General features: G+C 42.5%; 1 protein-coding gene across 1 annotated transcript in view; it reads left to right on the forward strand.

The window, feature by feature from the left end:
* Positions 1-21,242, forward strand: part of PASD1 (PAS domain containing repressor 1) — an 84,738-nt gene that overhangs the window by 33,424 nt on the left and 30,072 nt on the right. Inside the window, 4 exon segments of the mRNA XM_043974665.1 lie at positions 4,686-4,804; positions 6,351-6,433; positions 14,426-14,532; positions 19,311-19,458. Of these exon segments, the coding sequence (XP_043830600.1) occupies positions 4,686-4,804; positions 6,351-6,433; positions 14,426-14,532; positions 19,311-19,458 (457 nt within the window).

The following is a 21,242-nucleotide window of genomic DNA, read 5'->3' on the forward strand; positions in this document are numbered from 1 at the left end:
ACCAGGAGTTTTGCTGCTCTAAGATGTTATTTTCCTGAACATGATATTTCTGTTGTTCTTTTGGTTCTTCTGTTTTCACTATATATCATTTTATGTAAGTTTTCCAGTATTTCTCTGTATTCTTTATATTTTTCATTCCTTATGGCCCAGTAACAGCCCATTGAATTCATGCGCCACAGTCTGTTTAGCCATTTGCTAATCATTGGGCACATAATTTCTTTCCAGTTTTGTTCTGTGAAGAATAGTGTTGGGATAAATGTTTTTGTGCTTTCTTTTTTCCTACCATTAACTTCCTTAGGCTACAAACCCAGAAATGGGATGGTTGGCTCAAAGTATATGAGAGTCTCTTTAACTGTCATTGTATGATTCCATATGGCTTTCTTTTTTTGTGGGGCAATGAGGGTTAAATGACTTGCCCAAGATCACACAGCTAGCATCACCTGTCTGAGGTCAGATTTGAACTCAGGCCCTCCTGAATCTAGTGCCAGTGCTTTCTCCACTGCGCCACCTAGCTGCCCCCCATATGGCTTTCTAAAGCAGTTGCATCAAGTTACTGTTAAGATATGACTCTGAGCAAATCAGTTCATCTCTTTGTGCCTCAGTTTCTTCATCTGGAAAATGGTGCCAATGATACTTGCACCATTGGATTTATAGGGTTGTTATGGAGAAAATGCTTAGGAAATCAATGCCAAGTCACTGTATGGATGCTAGTTTTTATTATTAGTTCACAGTATGGTTGGTTCCTCCATCATCAGAGATAACACCCTCCCATACCTTCAAAGATGAAGTTGCTGTGGCTGGAAAAGGCCACAGTATGTGGTCAACCTGATGCCAAGTCTCTCTGACCTCAGCCAAGTTGTTTCCAGCCAATGATGATGTCACTAGGCCCCCACTTAAGGCTTTTTTTCACTTGGCGAGTTCCTCCCCAAGATGTTCACTGCAATGACATAGCTTTTTAGCGCCCAGGGTCTACTCTGACGGAAGGAGGCACTAGAGGAGCATTAGTAGGTTACAATAAACCAAGTGCCAAAGGGAATGATGATTAGCAGAGTCAGAACAGAGAGGTGAATTCTGAATTCCTGTGGGAGAGTAAGGGACAGAATTTAATGAAGAGGATGTGAGAGGGGAGGAAACTGCATAAACTTGCCTCTTTTCTGACCTTTTCTCCACACTTGCTGCCTCTACTTCTTCATTCCCCGTTCGGCCTCCTGCAGTCACCTTTGCTGCCCCAAATTCTCTTGAAATGGCTTCTGCAGCGTCTATGGAATTGGACTTAATTGTCAGATTCAATTGTCATTCCTCGCTTCTAATTCTCTTTCACCTTTCTGTAACGCCGTTTGTTAGCTGTCTTACCCTTTTTAATGATCTCACCTCTCTTAGCATCTAGGATACCAGATTGGGAGTATTGGAGCTGAAAAGCACCTTGGCATTCCTCTAAACCTAGATGTCCCACTGGCCTCTCATTGTTTTTTTTGTTTGTTTGGTTGGTTTTTTTTTAGTGAGGCAATTGGGGTTGACTTGCCCAGGGTCACACAGCTAGTAAGTGTTAAGTGTCTGAGGTCGGATTTGAACTCAGGTCCTCCTGACTCCAGGGCCGGTGCTCTATCCACTGCGCCACCTAGCTGCCCCCTGGCCTCTCATTCTTAATACTGAATGCATTGTCCTTCCCCCAGCACCTGCTCCTCTTTTCAACTTTTCCATTTCCATTGATGGTACCACCATCCTCAAAATCTGGGAGTCGCCTTTGAATTTTCTTTACCTTCTTCCCACACACATTCAACTAGCTATGATGCCTTCTACCTCCAGGCTCAAACCCATCCCCTCCTCTTCACTTATGCTGGCATCCCCCTGTTTCTGACCCTCCACCTACATGACTGTGGCCCTCATTGCTTCTTGCCTACACTTTTTGTTTGTTTGTTTTTGCGGAGCAATGAGGGTTAAGTGACTTGCCCAAGGTCACACAGCTAGTAAGTGTCAAGTGTCTGAGGCCAAATTTGAACTCAGGTCCTCCTGAATCCAGGGCCGGTGCTTTATCCACTGCACCACCTAGCTGCCCTCCTCGCTTACACTTTTTAAAAATAATATACATTTTTATTTAAAGTTTTGAGTTCCAAATTCTATCCCTCCTTCCCTTTCCTCCTCCTTCCCTAAGGTGATAAGCAATAAGATAGAGGTAATACATGCATAATTATATAAAATAATACCATATAAGTCATTTCATATAAGAGAACTCGAATAAAAGAAAGAAAAAAAGAAAGAAAGTGAAAAAACTGCATACTTCAGTCTGTGTTCCATCAATATCAGTTTTTTCTTTGGAGGTAGATAGTATGTTTCATCAATAGTCCTTTGAGATTGTCTTGGATCATTGTATTGTTGAGAATAGTTAAGTCATTCACAGTTCTTAATCAAACAATATTGCTGTCACTGCACAAAGTTCTCTTGGTTCTGCTTACTTCACTATATATCAGTTTCTACAAGTCTTTCCAGGACTTCCTGAAATCATCCTGTTTCTTGTTTGTTATAGCACAATAATATTCTATCACAATCATTTACCACTGCTTATTTAGCCATTCTCCAATTGATGGGCATTGCTTTGATGTCCAATTCTTAGCCCCCACAAAAAGAGCTGCTATAAACATTTTTGTACAAATAGGTCTTTTTCTCATTTTGGGGATGTCTTTGGGATATAGACCTTCCAAATTGCTCTCCAGAATGGTTGGATCAGTTCACAACTCCACCAACAGTGGATTAGCGTCCCAGTTTTCCTCCATCCCCTCCAACATCTTCCTTTTTTGTTTTTTTTTTTGTTATATCAGCCACTCTGATACTCACCTAGACTTTTGTAAGTCTCCTTCTAACTGGCTCTCCTGACTCCAGTCTCTCCCCCTCTCCAATCCATCTTCCTTATAATAATCTTAATATATGTTTCCCTCTTTTAAAACGTTTTTCAGCAGCTCATAGAATATCATTTTAGAGCTGGAGGATCCCATTCAGCTCGATTATTCCAGGTAAGGAAACTGAGGACCAGAGTTAAGTGACTGGCCCAAGATCAAAAAGTAGAGATTTCCTAACTCCCAAACCCCCAAACTTGTAGGATAAAAGGCAAACCCCTTAACCTGCCATTCAGGGCACTCCACAGGCTAGTTCCAGCCTGCTCTTCCAGCCTCATCTCCGTCTAGTCTCCCTCAGGAGGTCTCCATATCAGGCAAGTGGGTGCTTTTCCATCTCATCCTGTTCTCTCCTATTTCTGGATATAAGTAGACTTGTCCCTTGTGCCTGGAACATCCAGACCCCTTCAGCCTCCCAGCCTTCTCTTCCATCCAGGATAAGGCCCTGGTGACATCTCCATGAAACCTTCCCTGATTGTTGTTCCCCTCAGCTCATATTCTTCTTTTTCTGGATCTCTCTCTCTCTCTCTCTCTCTCTCTCTCTCTCTCTCTCTCTCTCTCTCTCTCTCTCTCTCTCTCTCTCTCTCTCTCTCTCTCTTTCTCTCTAGCGTTGTATGTCTGTCTCTTTCTCTGTCTCTGTCCCCCCTTCCTTATTACCTCATCTCTCTTTGTCTCTGCTTCTTGCTCTCCAATTCTCTCATGAAATACTTTCCAAGAGCATTTTGTTTACTTTCTGTACTTTTAGCTTAATCATCTTTTTCCTTGGATCCTTCTTGGAGCCCAGTACCTGACATGGTTTCCTATTCTTTTGCCTGTATCTGGAGCATTTTTTTCACCTGCTTCACCTTAGCACCAAGCGCAGTGCCTACCTGCACTGCTACTTTCTAAGTAATTGTGGGAATGAATTTCAGATTTTTGCCCCCTCCCAAATAAACACACAGGTAGCCCAGGTGCCTTCAGTATCTCTTTTAGGACAAGGCTGGCCTATCTAGAACACCAGACTTTGGGAAATGAGGGTTGTATTAATAAAGAATAAAATCAAGTGGTTTGTACTTTCGAAAACTTTTTTTGCAGTCTGTGTTGAGCATCCAACAATGAAGCAGGTTTCTAAAGTTCATTTCTCTCATTAGTACTGCAAGCAGTCACCTGACTGGAAAGATTTTCACCACTGAAGGTCAGCATAAAAATGTAAAAATCAAATAAACTCTCCAGTGAAGTACACCTCCAGGCATCATGAACCCAAGCCTGCCTAGACTCTTTTCATTACAAGAATGAAAAAGGAATAACCGAAAGGAATGAGAACAATTACAGTGGGGCTCTTGGAAGCTGAAAAAATTGTAAAAGCCACAGAGGGGGTTGGCTGACGTGCTGTTTTGGAAATTAAAGTGTAATTCCATTTGATGCCTTATTTTCTTGGTTCTAAAAATCATGCCTTGACACCCCTAGATATCTAGACATTTACATGGTTGCATTTGCCTCTGGGGGAAGACATATATGTTTTTTACAGGGACTGAAAAACAGTTGATCCCGGGGCCAGCTGACCTGCCTGATGTCCATCAACAGGTCAAGAACACAGGCAGTAACACAAAGTTTCCCAAAGAAGGCTGATAAATCTAAATTGGGTATCAGGGCAGAAAGAGAGCCCAGGGTTCTGAGTTGCTGTGCAGATTAAAGATGAGAAGCCAAGTAGCCCTTGGTGTTAGGGCAGATAGATCTGCTTTTGCATCAGACAAGGGGGCCTCACTTAGGGGAAAGAATACCCATCGTTAGAGTTCTGTGTATTTTTGTTTCCTTTAGTGCCTATACCATCCTGCAGTGACTTTGAGTCTGTGGTTGCCAAGGCCTTCAACTCCCCCACGGATGATCCACTTTGTCTGGTAGCAACAGTTCGCCTCAACTCGCCCCAGCTTTTAAAGGTGAGCAATCCCTCCTTGGCCAGCCTGGCATGGAGGCTTGCAGGCTTTGAGACCCCTTTCCTCTTTCTCTTTTGAGGATCATTCAGGTGGGAGGGAGAGCAATGGAAGGCTTTGAAGACTGTTTCTGAGCATTATGAAGTCCGTTTCGGGCAGAGAAGAAGAATCCCCAAGGTTGAAAGATAGGTGGATGATTACAGAGGGGTTTATCCACTTAGTAGTAATGATTTGACCAGTTAAATAAATCTGTGAAGCACTTAGCCCAGTGTCTGGCACACAGTAGGCTCCATATAAATACTTATTCTCCTCCCTTAATGTAGATTGGCACCTGCTCAGTAAATGCTAATATTAGTGGGTCACCCAGAGCATCGAGAGGTTTGGTGACTTGCCCAGGGTCACGTAGCCAGGACGTGTCAGAGGCAGGACCTAAAAGCCAGGTCTTCCCTCCTTCAAGACCGACTCTATCCACTATACCATGTTGCCTCACATTATTTTAGAAAAAAATTAAAGGAACATGTTTATTGGCACTTTCACAGGTATCCCATGTGATCTGTGAGAGAGTTATAAAAGGGATCATCACCCTCATGTTAGAGGTGAGGAAAGTGAAACTCAGGGAGGTCTAGATTAGATGCCAAAATTGGCCAGAAGGGAGTTTTCCTCAGTAACAGCAGAGCATTGCAAAAGGCACGGTGCCAAATGAGAAGTCAGATTTGATTTGGGTTCCCAGCTATTCAGTTGAGTGCATGGCCATGCTTGGGTGAGTAACGTCCAAAGTCTGGAAGAATATGTTAGGGTTCAGAGCTGGAAGGGACCTTGGAGGTTGTCTACTTCAACTTTCTCATTTTCTAGATGAGGAAAGTGGGTCCCCAAGGGAAGGTGACTTAGCTGCTGCCTTTCTACTAAATTTCTGACCCCCAGAGCCTTGGCCGCTGCTCCTTGTTTTCACTTCACTTACTTTCTCTGGGCCTCAATTTCCTTATTTGTAAAATGATAGACTTAGACTAGTTAATACAAAGGTCATGCCCAGCTGGAAATCCTTACTTATTGATTTGCTTGCTGTGTGGTTTGGGGCCAGCTATTGAAAGACTTCCTTGGGCCCTAGTTTCCTCATATTAGAATAGCAACCCAAGAAAGAGCCTTGGAAGCCAGAGCATCCAATCCCCTCATTTTAGAATTTTTAAGACACAAAATCAAAGTGACTTGTCCAAGGTCACACAACTAGCAGAGCTGGGATCTGAACCCAGGTTCTCTCTCTTCAGGTCCATGCTATACCTCCCTCCCAAGGGCTGCTGTGAGGTCTAGATGTGAAAAGAAGGTGAAGTGCCTTTTAAACTCCAAAGCACCATATAGATGTAAAATATTCTGGATAAAGCACTGGCCCTGGATTCAGGAGGACCTGAGTTCAAACTCAGACATTTGACACTTACTAGCTGTGTTACCCTGGGCAAGTCACTTAATCCTCATGCCCCACAAAAAAAGAAAAGTAGATGTAAAATATCCTTATGATTGTAATCATTGTCATAATATGCATCTACCAACTTTTCTACAGGAAGTTTGTACCGTGGAAGAACCTGGTGAAGAATTTACCTCAAGACACAGCTTAGAATGGAAGTTTCTGTTCTTGGACCACAGGTGAGAAGCTGGGGTTTTTTTGTTTTTTGTTTTTTGTTTTTGTTTGTTTGTTTTGCGGGGCAATGAGGGTTAAGTGACTTGCCAGGGTCACACAGCTAGTGTCAAGTGTCTGAGGCTGGATTTGAACTCAGGTCCTCCTGAATCCATGGCCCATGCTTTATCCACTGTGCCACCTAATTGCTTTGTTTTTGTTTTTGTTTTTTTGACACGGGTACATTTTGGGAAGCCAAAATAGTTTTCTCTTTTTAAAAAAAAAATGTCAATTTTTAAAGGAATTATTTAGAAACCAAAGGCAATGAAAAACATGTCTCAGCCACTCTCTAACTGGAGGAATTGGAGTTGGAAGGGATTTTAAGGCCCATCTGATCCAACCCCAAGGCCCAAATGAAAGTTGCGGGTGGGAGGAAGAGACTTGTCCAAAGTCACTGATTAAGGTTTGACTATCCCTTTTTGGGCAAATGATATTTCTCATTTTGTAACCAAATAAAGAAGGGAGACATGGATTTTCCTGAAGGAAAAAAAAAGAAAGTAAATACAAGTGTCTGAATTGAGTGAAATTCGAGATAAGGGAATACATATTTCACCCAGCAAGGACTGGCTCACTCTTTATTTGATCTTGATAAAGATAAAGTTGAAGCAATATTAAAAAGAAAGAGAAAGTTGAAAGGACAAGTAAACACTCTGAACATTTCATAGGTACTTTTAAATGATATTTCAATTTTAATAAATCGAGTTTAACAGGAGGAAAATGAACTCAGTGGTCAGAATCCATCCCATTACAGTTCCCTCAAACCAAATGTTATTCATTAGGAGAAAGCAAGGTTTCTTAAGTAAGGTCTTTGTAAAATTGCTTCTTCCCAGAGGACTTCTCTAAGAAATCACTCTTCTCTCTTATACCTGTGTCTAAATACACTGGTAGAATAGGTAATAGTTTCATAATGAATTACTCATGTTCATTAACAACAAACACCACGTACTAGGGTTGTTTAATGTGAATCAACCAACCTGAGGAAAAATATTATTTCTAGGTTAACCCATTTAACCAAGCAAATCCTCCCAGCATATAATTGGCTTCTTGGTTATACAGTTAACACTGAGGTCACTAATCTACTACCAGAGGGTTTAGTAAATTATTGCAAGTATTACTTTATTGGCTTATAATTCCACATTGACTCTCTGTCAGAGTCTTCGAGTAGCATAACAGCTTGGAAGGAGTGCTGAACTTGGGAGGCAGTAAGACCTGGGTTTGAATGCTACCTCTATCATGCACTAGCTGTGTGACCCAGGTCAGGGCAGGTCACCTGGCCCTCCATTTGCCCAATGGAAAATGGGATAATGGCACCTACTTCCCAGGGTTGTTCTGAGAATCATGAGAGATAATATTTATAAAGCACTTGACTTTGCACAGTGCCTGGCACATAGTAGGTGCTACAGAAATACTAGCCATTATCATTATAACGATTACCATTATTCTTATTATTACTATTATAATATATATATATATATATATATATATATATATATATATACATGCAAAGCCACTCTATATAAATGTGACAGGGTATTAGCACTTCTGGCGAAGGTCACCTGAGGTAGCAGCTGCTTTGGAGAGGTCATCTTTTTTTTTTTAATTTTTTTTTTGGGGGGGTGAGTAATGAGGGTTAAGTGACTTGCCCAGGGTCATACAGCTAGTACGTGTCAAGTTTCTGAAGCTGGATTTGAACTCAGGTCCTCCTGAATCCAGGGCCGGTGCTTTATCTACTATGCCACCTAGCTGCCCAGAGGTCATCTCTTAGTAGTAACTCAGTCTCCTCTCCACTCACATGGCTACTGGCCTCGCAAGTCCTACCCCTGTAGGACCTCCCCCAGTCCTCCCATGGGCACTCTGCCTCTATGTTTTCCCCTCTGAAGATGTCCCTGAGTGCTGGCTTGGAAGGCAGATGCATTCCAATCTGGCTTCCTAAGGCAGCTTATGGAGTCTTATCTCAGAGTTCTGTTTTTAAATGCATAACATTAGACACCAAAGATTATGTTTATCAAAATCTATTTTCCATCCAAGTTCATGGCCCCCCTGAAATTGAACCACAGGCTGTCAATGGACCCTAGGTTAGGTGCCTCCTTGCTCCTAACCATGTTCCAGGCCATCTTTAAGCCAGGTACCCAGATTATCTTCCTTAAGGCCCAGGTTTGCTTTGCGTACTTCCTGTTCAAAAACCTTCAAGACCGAATGCAGATTCTTTCACCTGCCATTCAAAGCCTTACCCTATCAGGGCCCACACCTACTTTACTAGCCTTAACTTCCTATCACATTCCCCTATACAGAGTCTACATTTTTTACCAAACTGAACTTGTTTGTCATTCTCCTTTCTCATCATGACCCACCTCCAGCCCCTCTGCCTTTGTGCAGCCTCTCCCTGGCCTTCAGGAACCAACTCCGGTGTTACCTCTTCCATGAAGACCTCCCAGATTTCATCACCCCAAAGTAACGGCTCACTCCACCAGTTCCTCAGAGCACTCTTACCTGCTCTCTGGATTTCCCCTGTGATCCCTGCTGCTAGTTACCTGGTCACTTGACTCATACCCCCACCCCACCATTATTCATGCTCGTTTCTTCCTTCCTCTGGGTGGTGGTTTTTTTCCTTTCTTTCTGTTTACATAGACTTCTCCAGCAATCCCTGCATTTTATTCTCCATTTTGAAACTTCACCAATAATGACTTGTTCTGTATTAAATTACATTCCCCTTGTCAGCTTTCATTGGAAAAATTTGGGTAGAATTATCCATTCCTAGCATAAGGAATTGCTTCTAGTAATAGTATTTGAATGATGTTTTGTTTTATGAAAAACATTTGAGGCAGCATGTTATATTGGAAAGAGAAATGGGCTTTGCAGGGAGGGTCACTTGTGCGTTTTCTCTCTGTCTCTCTGTCTCTGTCTCTGTCTCTGTCTCTGTCTCTCCCTCTGTCTCTGTCTCTCTCTGTCTGGTCCTTGGTTTCCCCATCTGTAAAATTGGGACCATCATTCCTTCCCTATTCCTTCCCCCAAGAAAGTGCATTGCAGATGGCAAACCTCTGTAGCTTTGTGAGCTAGGATGCTGCTGAAGGAGATGCTATCTTTGTCATACAGCTTCTCTTGAGAGAACATGACGTCAATTGTAATAACTTTGAGGAAGAAAGGCAATGTGATTGTATCATACCCCCATTTCAGTCCTTCCCTCTGACGGGCCTGTTCATCCAGGGAGAGGCCCTAAAAGCTCCAAATGTCCAATTTGAAAGATCTGAGGATCTCAGAGCCAGAAGGGACCTTGGAGGTAAAATCCCTTTATAGCCCTTTCCTCTCTAGGTAGAGCCACTTCTGGGGAACTCACTACCTACCAGAGGAGGCAACTCTACTTTTGTATTGTTCTAAGTGTTAGAAAGTTCTTCTTCATATTAAAGTTGAAATCTGCCTCATTTGTAACTTAGGGTTATAGATTCAGAGCTGGAAGGGACCCGTGAGGACATCCAGACCAACCCCGTTGTTTTAGAGCAGAGGAAACTGAGGTCCAAAGGGTAGAAGCTATTTGTCTGAGGTCACACAAGGCGTTTGGGGCAGAGACGGTATAAAACAGAGGTCCTTTGATTCCCAATTCAAAGCTCTCTTTGCTTGGTCCATCGCTCTTAGTTTTTGTCCTCTGGGCACATGAAGAGAAGTTCATCAATTTCCCTAAGCTCATGTGCTTGGTTCTGGCTCTAAAAGAATACGGAGATATGAGAAAAGCAAATTCCAAATGAATTCCCTGCTATGCATCATTGGCAGTCCTTTTCAAGGCCTCTGTTTGCCTTTAGCTTGCTTTGGCCTTTGCTATTGCCATTCAGCCTTCCTATAGACCCCAAGGTCAGCCGAGTCTGACCAAGGAATCTGCTCCATGCTTGCTGTGTGCTCACAGGGCTGGCGGCCAGCTCGCCAGCACTTGGGGCCATCTTCAGTTACATTGCAAACACTTTGATTAGTTGAAAATGCATCAGATCAGTGGGTGTTTTTGTGAAAGTCAAAATTCGATCAGAAGATATTTGTTTAAAAACCCTACAAGCAGGCAAAAAATGAGCTCCGAGAGGCTATGTTCGAAGATTTGCACTAAGACCCCCTGAAACTGAATGTTGAAGTGATGGAGACTGAGTATTAGGATACAATGAAAGGGAATCTAATAAATGTCCTTGTTCCCAGAAGTCTGGACTTTCATGAAACACCTGTCGGATGTGAGGCATCCTATTGGGCCCTGTCAGGCAGCAATTATTTGTTACCATGCACAAGCACTGTACTAAGCTGGGGGCTGGGGGAATACAAAGAAGGGCGAAAAGAGGCCCCGCTTTTCAAAGAGCTTACATTCTCTTGGGGGATACAGACAGCAAGTTCATTTGAGAAGAGAGAAAACACACATAGGAGAGGCAGATGGGGGCAAGCAGTGAGGAAAGACTTCCTATTGGTAATGCCATCTGAGCAGAGCTCAGAAGGAAACCAGAGTAGGGAGGGAGAGCAATTCACACATGAGGCACAGCCTCTGCAAAGGCATGGAGGCAAGAGATGGCATACGGTATTTGGGGGATAGCAGACAAGCAAGTTCATCCCAATGAAGGTAAATATATTTTTTATTTTTTTATTTTTATTTAATTAAAATTTTTTTTTCCAATTACATGTAAAGATATTTTTTTGAGTTCCAAATTTTTCTCCCTCCCTCCCTTCCTTCCCCCTCCCTAAGGCAGTACAATCATGTTAAACATCTTTCCACATTAGTCATATTGTAAGAGAAGGATCAGAACAAAAGGGGGAAAATGCAAGAAAGAATAAACAACAACAAAAAAAGCAGCAACAAAAGTGAAAATAGTCTGCTTCAATCTGCATTTACACTCCATAGTTCTTTTTCTGAATGTGGAAAGTAGGTAAATACTTTCTTGCAGCTGGTTTCACTGGTTAGACATCTTTATCTCATCTTATGGGGGATTCCAGGTGGCACAGTGGACAGAACCCCAGACCTTCAGTCAGGAAAACCAGAGTTCAGATTCACTCTCAGACACTTACTAGTTGTGCGACCCTGGGCAAGTCACTTTACCGCTGTCTGCCTCAGTTTCCTCATCTGTAAAATGGGGGCAATCAGGAAAGCACCCACCTCCCAGAATTATTGTGAAGATGAAATGAGGTAGTAATGGTAAAGAATTTAGCACAGTGATTGCCACATATTAAGCATTGTATAAATATTAGCTATTCTTATTATTGTCTTTCATTTTTCATCCTACAGTAAAGATGCCTGGCCACACACATATTGTTTCCAAAAGCCAGTACATGCTTCAGCTCTCTTTGACCAAATGACTTTTTCTTATGAACATTGCCCAGCTAATACTTACAGCTTTGGAAGAAGTGAATGGCAAAGATTTATTGGTATCATTAGTGCAACCTGACCAGTTAAGAAATATCATTTGGGGGATCTCCTTCTAGGGGAAAGCACCCTGGCTCTGGACCCAGAGGGTTAGCTCTACTACTTACTTCCTGGGTGACCCTAGACAAGTCCCTTACCCTCACTGTGTCTCCGTTCCCTCATTTGTCAGGTGAGGAATTGTACCAGCTGGTGTCCGAAGTCTCTGTTAGCTCTACAGCCTCCTTGCTTTTGTGGAAAGTGCTTTGGAACTGGAAATAATGTCCCAGGCCTTGTGCTGACTCCCGTCTGTAGGTTCTTGCCCCAGTAAAAGGCACTCGCTCAGTCAGCACTTCTGGAATTCCTACTGTGTGCCCTGCAGAGCCCTGGAAACCTTTGCATTGGGACTGGCTTCCAGGAGTGTTAGGGCAGTCAGTATCATGTGCTTGATTGCATCTTTTGATTTGCATTTTATGAGCAACTTTTCATATAGTCCTAACTTGCTCAGGTGGGCTATTGCTCATGCCAAGCACACCTCTACCTTGGGTCCCATGATTCCTCCCCATCTGAGGTGCTTATAACTGTGGTACTTGCTCCAGGTTCCATTTTCCAGACACCAACAGAGGAAAGTATTTTTTCTCAAGGTAAAAAATTGAATCATGAATGGACCTATGTTGTGGGAGACAGGAGAGCATGTCTTGATTTCTAGAAATCTGTATAGCAAAACACATTGCCTATATATGCGTATATAGGCAGCAAAATGTTCCCAGCTTAATAATAATAACGATAATGATAATAATAACATTTATGTAGAACTTTAAGGTTTGCTTAAGTGCATTTGATCCTCACAACAACCCTGGAGGGGAGATGTTATTAATATCTTCATTTTTTAGAAGAGGAAACTGAGGCAGATTGAGATTAAGTGACTTGTCCAGGGTCCCACAGCTAGTAAGTGTCAAGTATCTGAGATCAAATTGGAACTCAGGTCCTCCTGAATCCAGGTCCAGTGCTCTATCCCCTGCGTCACCTAGCCGCCCCCAGAATCAAGCTTTGAAGCCAAGTCCTTTTCCTCCCCATCCAGCTATCTTCCCATTGGATTACACAGTGAACCTCTTCCTGTTCTTCCTACTGCAGTCACGTGGCTGGCTCTGTACACTTTCGGGATGATGAGTCCCAGTCCCTTAAGTCACATTTTGGAATGAGTCTCATTATTTCTCAGTCAATTGTTCGTGATTGCTCGGGCAAAGATTAACTTGAGAATGTGAACACATTTCCCCCCTTCTTTTACATATACAGTGACTCAGCTGACCTGTTCCTTTAATACATGCTGTTTCCTCCCATAAATAGAACTTAAGCCCCTGATGTCCCAGATCACCAGCATATTGACTGGTGTATGGTACATGTTTCCTGGGGAGGTTTCTTTGAAAAGAGTCACCCCCAGACAATAAGGATGAAGTAGCCCCACTTGGCTCAACCTTGTCATGGGGAAGGATTTGAGTCTATTCAGAAATCTGTGCATTTTCTTGTGTGTCTTCTTACTTGAAGAGCATTGTGGGGAGGTGACAATTTTGATAAAACTCTTGACTGATGAAATTTAAGGCACAAACTAGATTTTAGGTCATCTAATGCTGGAAGAAAAGCTGATATTCAAAGATTTTATATGATACTAGATACTTTTAAAAAATCACTTTCAAATCATCCTCAGAGCTGTATCTTGAATGAATGAAAAAGCATTTATTCGGTGCTTACTATATGCCAAGCCCTTGGCCATACAAGTAGAAACATTGAGACAGCCTTTGCCCTCAAGAAGCTCCCAGTCTAATTAGGAAAGACAGCACATAAAAGAAGGAGCATCTGTAGGGAGGAGGGAAAGGTCCAGATGTCCAAAGGAACCAGAGGCTAAAGAGAACCCCTGGAAACTACCATCCCCACCCTACCCCCAAGAAAAGAACATCTAGTAATGAAAAAGGGTTACAGATTTAAATTTTGTTCTTAAAACCCAGGCTCACGGGGCAGCTAGGTGGCACAGTGGATAGACCACCGACCCTGGATTCAGGAGAACCTGAGTTCAAATCCGGCCTCAGACACTTTATACTTACTAGCTGTGTGACCCTAGGCAAGTCACTTAACCCCAATTTCCTCACACAAAAAAAGAAAGAAAAAAAACCCAGGCTCAGATCAGAACCCCCTCCTCACCTCCTCCCCCAGATATGTTGATTTCAGTGTCTTGCATCTAATGAATGAATTTCTCCCTGGCTGACAGAGATTTGCCACCAATACATGGTGGGTATTGTGTAGTGTGGAAATTCATTCTGCATGGTGAATGTCTTTAGTGTTAGCAGCTTCCTTAGGCTATGGGCCAAACGTGCTCAATTAGCGAGTCACCTTCCAATGGGGGAATTCCTTCTCCACATCTCAAGTAGGAGGAAAGCCTGCAACACCAACCTTATTCTAAAGGAACCTTTCTGTTTGCTTTAGGCACCCTTTGGAAGAGGCCCTTGTTCACCATGGGCTTTGGGGGAAGCTTGAAGCTGGAAATATTTATCTTGGCAATTTCATAGCTACCTAGGTTACATTGCCTTATTTTCTTTCTCTTTGGCACTAGGGCCCCCCCCATTATAGGGTACTTACCCTTTGAGGTGCTGGGAACTTCAGGGTACGACTATTACCATGCAGATGACTTGGAGCCTCTCGCCCGGTGCCATCAACAACGTAAGTTTCCATCTTTCGGGTCACTAAAGGAAATACTAATCAGGGCCCTTAGGACTACTCAAGGCCCTTAGGTTCTTTTGGCCTTATGTGAGTGATGCTCTTGCTAAACTCTCCATAGTGCTAAAAGTGGAAGCACCCAACATCTTTACTGGATCATTATTTGTTAAGAATTACTATTTAATGTTATTTGTTGGTATACTTAGTGAATGAGGTGGGAATTTAGGGAGGGACTGGTTTGGTTTTCTCCAGCCTTTAAAAAATTGATTGATGGATTGATTGATTCCATGGTTTGGGGTTTTCTGATACTTGATGTTTATAGCATGATCATATCCAATCAACCCCCCCCACACACACACATACACTTATACCTCCCTGTAACCTTATCTCATAACAAAGAAAAAAAGTAATACCAAACAAACCAACACAGTGACTGCGTCTGGTGACATGTGCAATAATCTCAACAATCTGTTTGATTTTGTAGCTTGCCACCTCAGTACCGATAAAGACAATTTACTGAGAACTGATGGATCCCTACCTACTCCCGAGTCCCAGGCCAATCATTCACCTGAGGCTAACCAAACTTTGTCAATTCTAGACTCTTGATCGACTTATGGATCTCCCCCAAACAAACTATCCCCTCCCAAAGATCCCCAAACTTACTTCCTGGACTTTAGGTTATGATATAAAAAGGTTCATTTATATTAAGTTGTTTCTGTGAGAAACTTACAAGGGCAGTCTCATAGCTCCCTCGGTTCTGTTACCCCATATCAATCCTGTCCTCAATCCCCATCTTTGGGTATTCCTAGCATTCTTGCTTTGTGATACCACAAGTTATAGCTCCTCTGCCCCGATTAAGGACCTTATTTTCTCCTATATTGATTGTTTCATTAATTTTCAGGTTAACAGTACCTTGAGGAAGAAGCTGTGGGAGGAGGGATTTTTAATGAAAGAGAAACAAAATTATTTGTTTCTAATTTTCCATTTCTTACTGGGCTCTTCCCACCCACCCATTGCTGCATGTTTTCCTTTCTACCACTACCTTCCATCGATTCTGCATTTATCTTGTATATACTGCTATATGTGCATGTCTTCACCATTACAAAGTAAGCTACTTGCGGGCAGGGACTGCTTTTGGATTTTCCTGGTATTCCCAGGGTTTAGTGCAGTGCCAGGAACATGGTAAGTGCCAATAGATACCAGTCAATCGATACTCTTTGTGCAACAACCTAACCTTGTGGGTTTGGGGTGTCTGTTTATGGTTCTGTGCTTGGGGTCTTGGGAGGATTCATTTGCATTCATTTTTGTCTTGGAAGAGGTGCTGCGATCCCCACTGCTGGAGGGTGTGCCACACTGCTGGAAGTGGGGTTACCAAAGAATCATAATATCTACCCAACTTCAGCTGATGACAGGCTGTTACTGTTGAACCCAGATGGGGACGGAGTGATAAGATTCACTGGCCTGTCAGATAATGAGAAAAGGGAACACAGAATCAAACTCATTTAAACTCGACATTTTCTCTTTTGTCAATGTTTACAGTATATGAAACATCCTTTGCACTGCTCTTTGTATTGCAAAGCCAGTTACACAAATGTCAGGCAGCCTTCATGGCAGATAGGTTTTAAAAGCAATCAGAATGTATCCTCACAGCTGGAGGCATGAGGTGTGTTGGGGGGGGGAGTAGATTATGCCTCCCACCACTTGATAAATTTATCCCACATTTTAGCAGCCCCAAAGCACCCCAGACTTGTACCTTCCTCATGCAGGCCATGATAGCAAAGCTGGAGTTCATGGTGCTTAAGAGGGTTCTCAGCTGATGGGGAGTCACAGTGAGGAGAAGGGACAATTCTTACCCAAAGCATTCAGCTTCCATCTATGCCCATAGCCATTTCTAAAGAGGTGGTGGGTCATCTAAGGCAAAATACACCCACCATATTGCTAGCACTTTCCTCCTAGTCGTGCCCTCGTCAACCATTGGACAGCAAGAGAGCTCTGGCTCTGTGGCAACAGGGGACTGGCCATTGTCGCATTCCTATAACTCAAAATGTCTGCATCAAATGATATATTTTGCACACACAGACTTTCCAATAGTAAAATTTATTGTGGAGGCTAAAAGGAAATTTAGGGAAGCTGGAATTTTCTGGAAGGCCAAAGGAAAGGTCTGTTCTGTGAATGATGAGGTTGGAACAAATAGGATTTCTTGTGCATCTGTTTGTGGAAAATGTAGACTTGAAAGAATTCTGTTCAGTCAGAATCTTGCCAAGTTCAAATGGGCTGGGCTCCTTTAATGTGAATCTTGATGGGAGTCCTGGAGGGACAGTAGGCTTGAGTGCTCACGAAGGAAAAATTAACCTTGGATTTTTTTTCCTGCTTGTGTATTTACATTATGAGCTTTGCATTTTTATGTTCGAGTTTTATTGTTTTAGGAAGATTAATTCATTTTAGAAGTTGCCAGGATGAAGAGTTGGCATTTTATTTGATTGGCAGTAGGGAGCTACTGAAGATTTTTGAGTTAGGTAATAGCATGACCAGATCTATGCATAAAAAAGATTAGTTGGTAAGACCTGAGTTTAAATCTCACCTCAGACTAGCTGTGTGACCCTGGGCAAGTCACTTAACCCCAATTGCCTCAAACATCCGGGGCCATCTCCAGTCATCCTGAAATATCTTGCCACTGTCCCCATATGGCTCTGAGGAGAGAGTGAGGTTGGTGACCTTGCACAGCCCTCCCTCACTTAAATCCAATTCACTGCAAGTCATGACATCCCCCTGATGTCACGGTCCTCTTCGAGAATGAAGGACAAACAACAACAACATCACCACTAATCCAGAGTTCAAACTGATGGAAGACTAATCTTTTTTATGCATAGATCTGGTCATGCCATTACCTAACTGAAAAATCTGCCCCTTTGGTAGGGTTAGAGAGGAAAGCAAGGGGCAGCTTGTTTGGAGGCTTTTCTGTGATATAAACCAGTAATGAATAGGGACTGCTATAAAGTGGTAGCAGTGGAGAGGGAGGGAGAAGAAAGGAATGGAAAATAATTACACAATAGTTTAATATAAAGTACACACACACACACATATATATATGTATATGTATATGTATATGTATATACACACAGTTCTCACTTTACGTAAATTCACATTATGATTGACTTTAAGTAAAGAATTCTAAAAGAAACCTGAATTAAAGCAAACCCACCTATGTGAAGTTTGCCCTACTGTGCTCTCTCTGTTCCTGCTCTATGTCTTGGCATTTACCCACCCCCTCAAAAAAAACCTAACTAAAACTAAAAACAAAACTTCTCCAGTGAAAGCAGAAGAACAGAAGATGGGCAAGACGGCAGCCACCACCAACAGATCAGAGGCTTGGCTTAAGACCTCCTGAGCTGAGAGAGCCTTTGCCCTGATCCACCCACCTGAAAGCAGCCTGGCTGTCTTCCATTGGTCCACTCCTGTAGGCCATGGCTTTACCTGGACCTGCCTGTTGCCCATCCTTTCCTGTCTGTGTGTCTGTCCATGTCCCATGGGCCTGCCTCCACCCCCTTCTTCCTCTTGTTTGAGCCAGCACCTGTCTAATTGCAGGGTGGGGGTGGGGTTTTTTTGAGGGGCTTGAAATGGATCTCGAAGTCAATGATGGACAAAGAGGTAAGAAATTCAAGGGACATTTCAGATAGGAATTTCATGGAAAATACACTCCAAGAAGCTGGTTAATTAGAGCTTGGTGACCCTGGGAGAGATGGACTTCCAACATGCTAGCACGCAACCTGGTGGAGAAGAAGAATATTGGCATGAGAGGGAATGTGGCTTCTGATACCAATTTACCATGTATGTTTGGGCAAGCCATTTGCCACTTTGAATCTCAGTTTGCCTCTCTGTGAAATGAAGAGTTGAAAATCCATCTCTAAGCTCCTTCCCAGATTTGCCATTCTCTAAATCTTTGAGGTGCAATCCTCTATGAGGCAGAGATGACTTCGCAAAGCCTTCCCTATAGCTTGGTGAATCCGTCTGCCAGGAGGAAAGCCAGCTGTTGAATTTCGCAGCCCAAGGTGACTTTGGGCATCCCTTCAGGGGGTGGTGGGAAGTGGGGTCATCGGGGGCCATTCTACTTTGACTTTGGCCATAACTCACTATGGTGAGTAGACAGTGAGTATCCTTGCCTGTCTTTGCTGCAGGTGAGCACCTCAGCTTTAGGTCAAACAAGGAAAGGCTTCTTGGATTATATTTCTGCTTCCTTCAGTTTCTGCCATAAGGAAATGTTCAAAACACCCTGAGATTTGTATTCTGTTGATGTGAAAAAGGACAGCACTCGCTTGACGTCTTTTGATATTTAGTTCTCTGTATATAGCAAGTAGAAGTAAATGGGTTTTTTGTGTGGTGCGTGCACCCAAAACAACCTTATGTTAAAGTAATTTAACACTCTTGAGGACTCTACCAATAAATAGTAAAGTAAAATTTCAACCTCAGCACAAGATAGGGCCTGATGTGGCCAAAAAGTGATAGATTTGGAGTCCTCAAAGAACTTGGGTCTGAGTCCCTCCAGCCATCTCCTCCATGTGTTACCTCTCCGGAACTCAGTTTCTTCCTTTGCGGAATGACTGGGTTTTCTCAGGTCATCTCCAAAGTTCCTTCCAGTTCAAAATCCTGGTTTGGAAATGTAGAAAATTCCAGTGTAAGATGAGAAGTGCATAAAGTATTGAAGGACCATCAAGAACTCAATTCCAATGTACCATCTTGTGATCTCTCTCTCTCTCTCTCTCTCTCTCTCTCTTTAAATCAAGTGATGCAGTTTGGAAAAGGAAAGTCGTGTTACTATCGGTTCCTGACAAAAGGCCAGCAGTGGATTTGGTTGCAAACTCAGTATTACATCACTTATCACCAGTGGAATTCCAAGCCTGAATTCATTGTTTGCACACACACTGTAGTTAGGTAGGAAATTTTACTTAATGCTTTTAAGAAAAAAAAACAACAATCTCTGTGTTTGTCTGTTCACTTTTCCCTTTTGGTTAGAAGGTAAATATTTTACCATCTGTATGGCCTTAACTGTAAAACTAATTCATGGAAGAACTTGGAAAATTGGCATGTCAGACTTGGCTTTCACTTCTCAATGTCCAGGTCATTGGAATGCAAGTCAACCATAGCTGCAGCTGTTAATGCTCCATTGGTGTGAACAACAATGTCGTGTGTAGGCATTCATCACATCCATTGTCTCTTTCCCTCAAATGATTTTTATATTGGGTACAGGACTACTACCTGAAGAGAGATCTGGAGATTTTCCCCGTATTTTGGTGGTTTTTTTGGTTTTGTACAGAGAGAAGTTAGCTTTGATTTACAGGCAGCCTTTAGGCTAATGACATATCTCAATCCATACATTGGTGCAAGCTTTCTGATTGAATGACTGAGCATTTCTGTCAAAGAACTGATCTTTTAAAAAAAAATCCAGCTCTTTGCATGTGCAGCTAGCTATGTACAAGCTATACTAAGATTTCCATAGCTTAGGGCTTATGTAAGAAGGTCTATTAGGGATTAATTCTATCTCGAGTTATGTTTACATGATGCTGAAACATGCAATCAAATCTTCATGTCAGTAAGAAATGCATCTAATTGAGTTGGTTGACATTTGTAAACAGAATATCCAGCAAACCGATTAAATTGACTAGATGTTTTGGTGCCGTGTAAATAATTACTTCTAAAATACAATATACGTCAAAAAGACCCAAATATAGGTACATATATATATATTATATACATATATAATCGAACTTTCTTCATATCTCTGAAATCAGAAATGTATGAATTTAGTCAAATAGAGTTAAGACCCTAGATCTGAAAATACCGAATGGAGACTTTCCATTGTCCTTCCCTTTTTGAAGGAGCAGGTCCCTCCCTTTTCATTTCTTGGCTTCTGTCTCCATCAGGGGACTCACATATGTCACTGCACTGCTAGCTCGCTCATTTATGGCCTTATTTTTCATGTATGCCCTATCAGTCTCTGAAGTATAGATTCTCATCCTTGGAAACCACAGGGATTTTTGCTCTCTGATATTCACCAGAACCCAAGTTTACTAACAGAGAAATAATCACTGCAACCCTCCCCTCCAAACAACTTTAAAACAATAAATATTGCTTGAACAAGCCAGGGACTAGTGGGAAATAAACTGTCTGCCACGAAGATGAAGGTAGAGTCTTACTGTAGCCATGGGGATTCTCATTTGGAGGCAATGAAAATGAATTGCAAATGCACCAAAGAAGGGTGAGTTTTTAGAATTACAGTAAAACCAAATAAAATTTGGGCTGAAGTAGTTGTGCTTTTAAAGATTGAGTAATGGAGAGTTCACTCACATGCCATCTGTTAGCACAATCAGGGAGGTAGGACAGCTGAGCTGTGAGAGCGGGCAGATAGCAGCAGCTGCTGTCATTAGCCCTAATGAGGGTACCAGCTCTGCCCCAATCCAAGGCTGTCTGTTAGTGGCTTAGGAAAGCAGAGATTGGCCAGGCCTGGGCGCTAGTGTTCCCTGAACCAGCCTCTGAACTAGATAGTTGATGATGTTATAAGAGAAGCCATATGAGGCCCTGTCTTGGTTGAACAGTGGGGCTGTGAGGAGTCAAGTTACCTGGGTGATTTTCACTATGTGTTCCTTGGGAGTATCATGCAGTGGGTCATGCAATAATAGCCTCAACCACATAGAATGGAAGAGCCCTGGGCAGTGATG

The sequence above is a fragment of the Dromiciops gliroides genome, chromosome X, assembly GCF_019393635.1.
Source record: "Dromiciops gliroides isolate mDroGli1 chromosome X, mDroGli1.pri, whole genome shotgun sequence".
Lineage (NCBI taxonomy): Eukaryota > Metazoa > Chordata > Mammalia > Microbiotheria > Microbiotheriidae > Dromiciops > Dromiciops gliroides.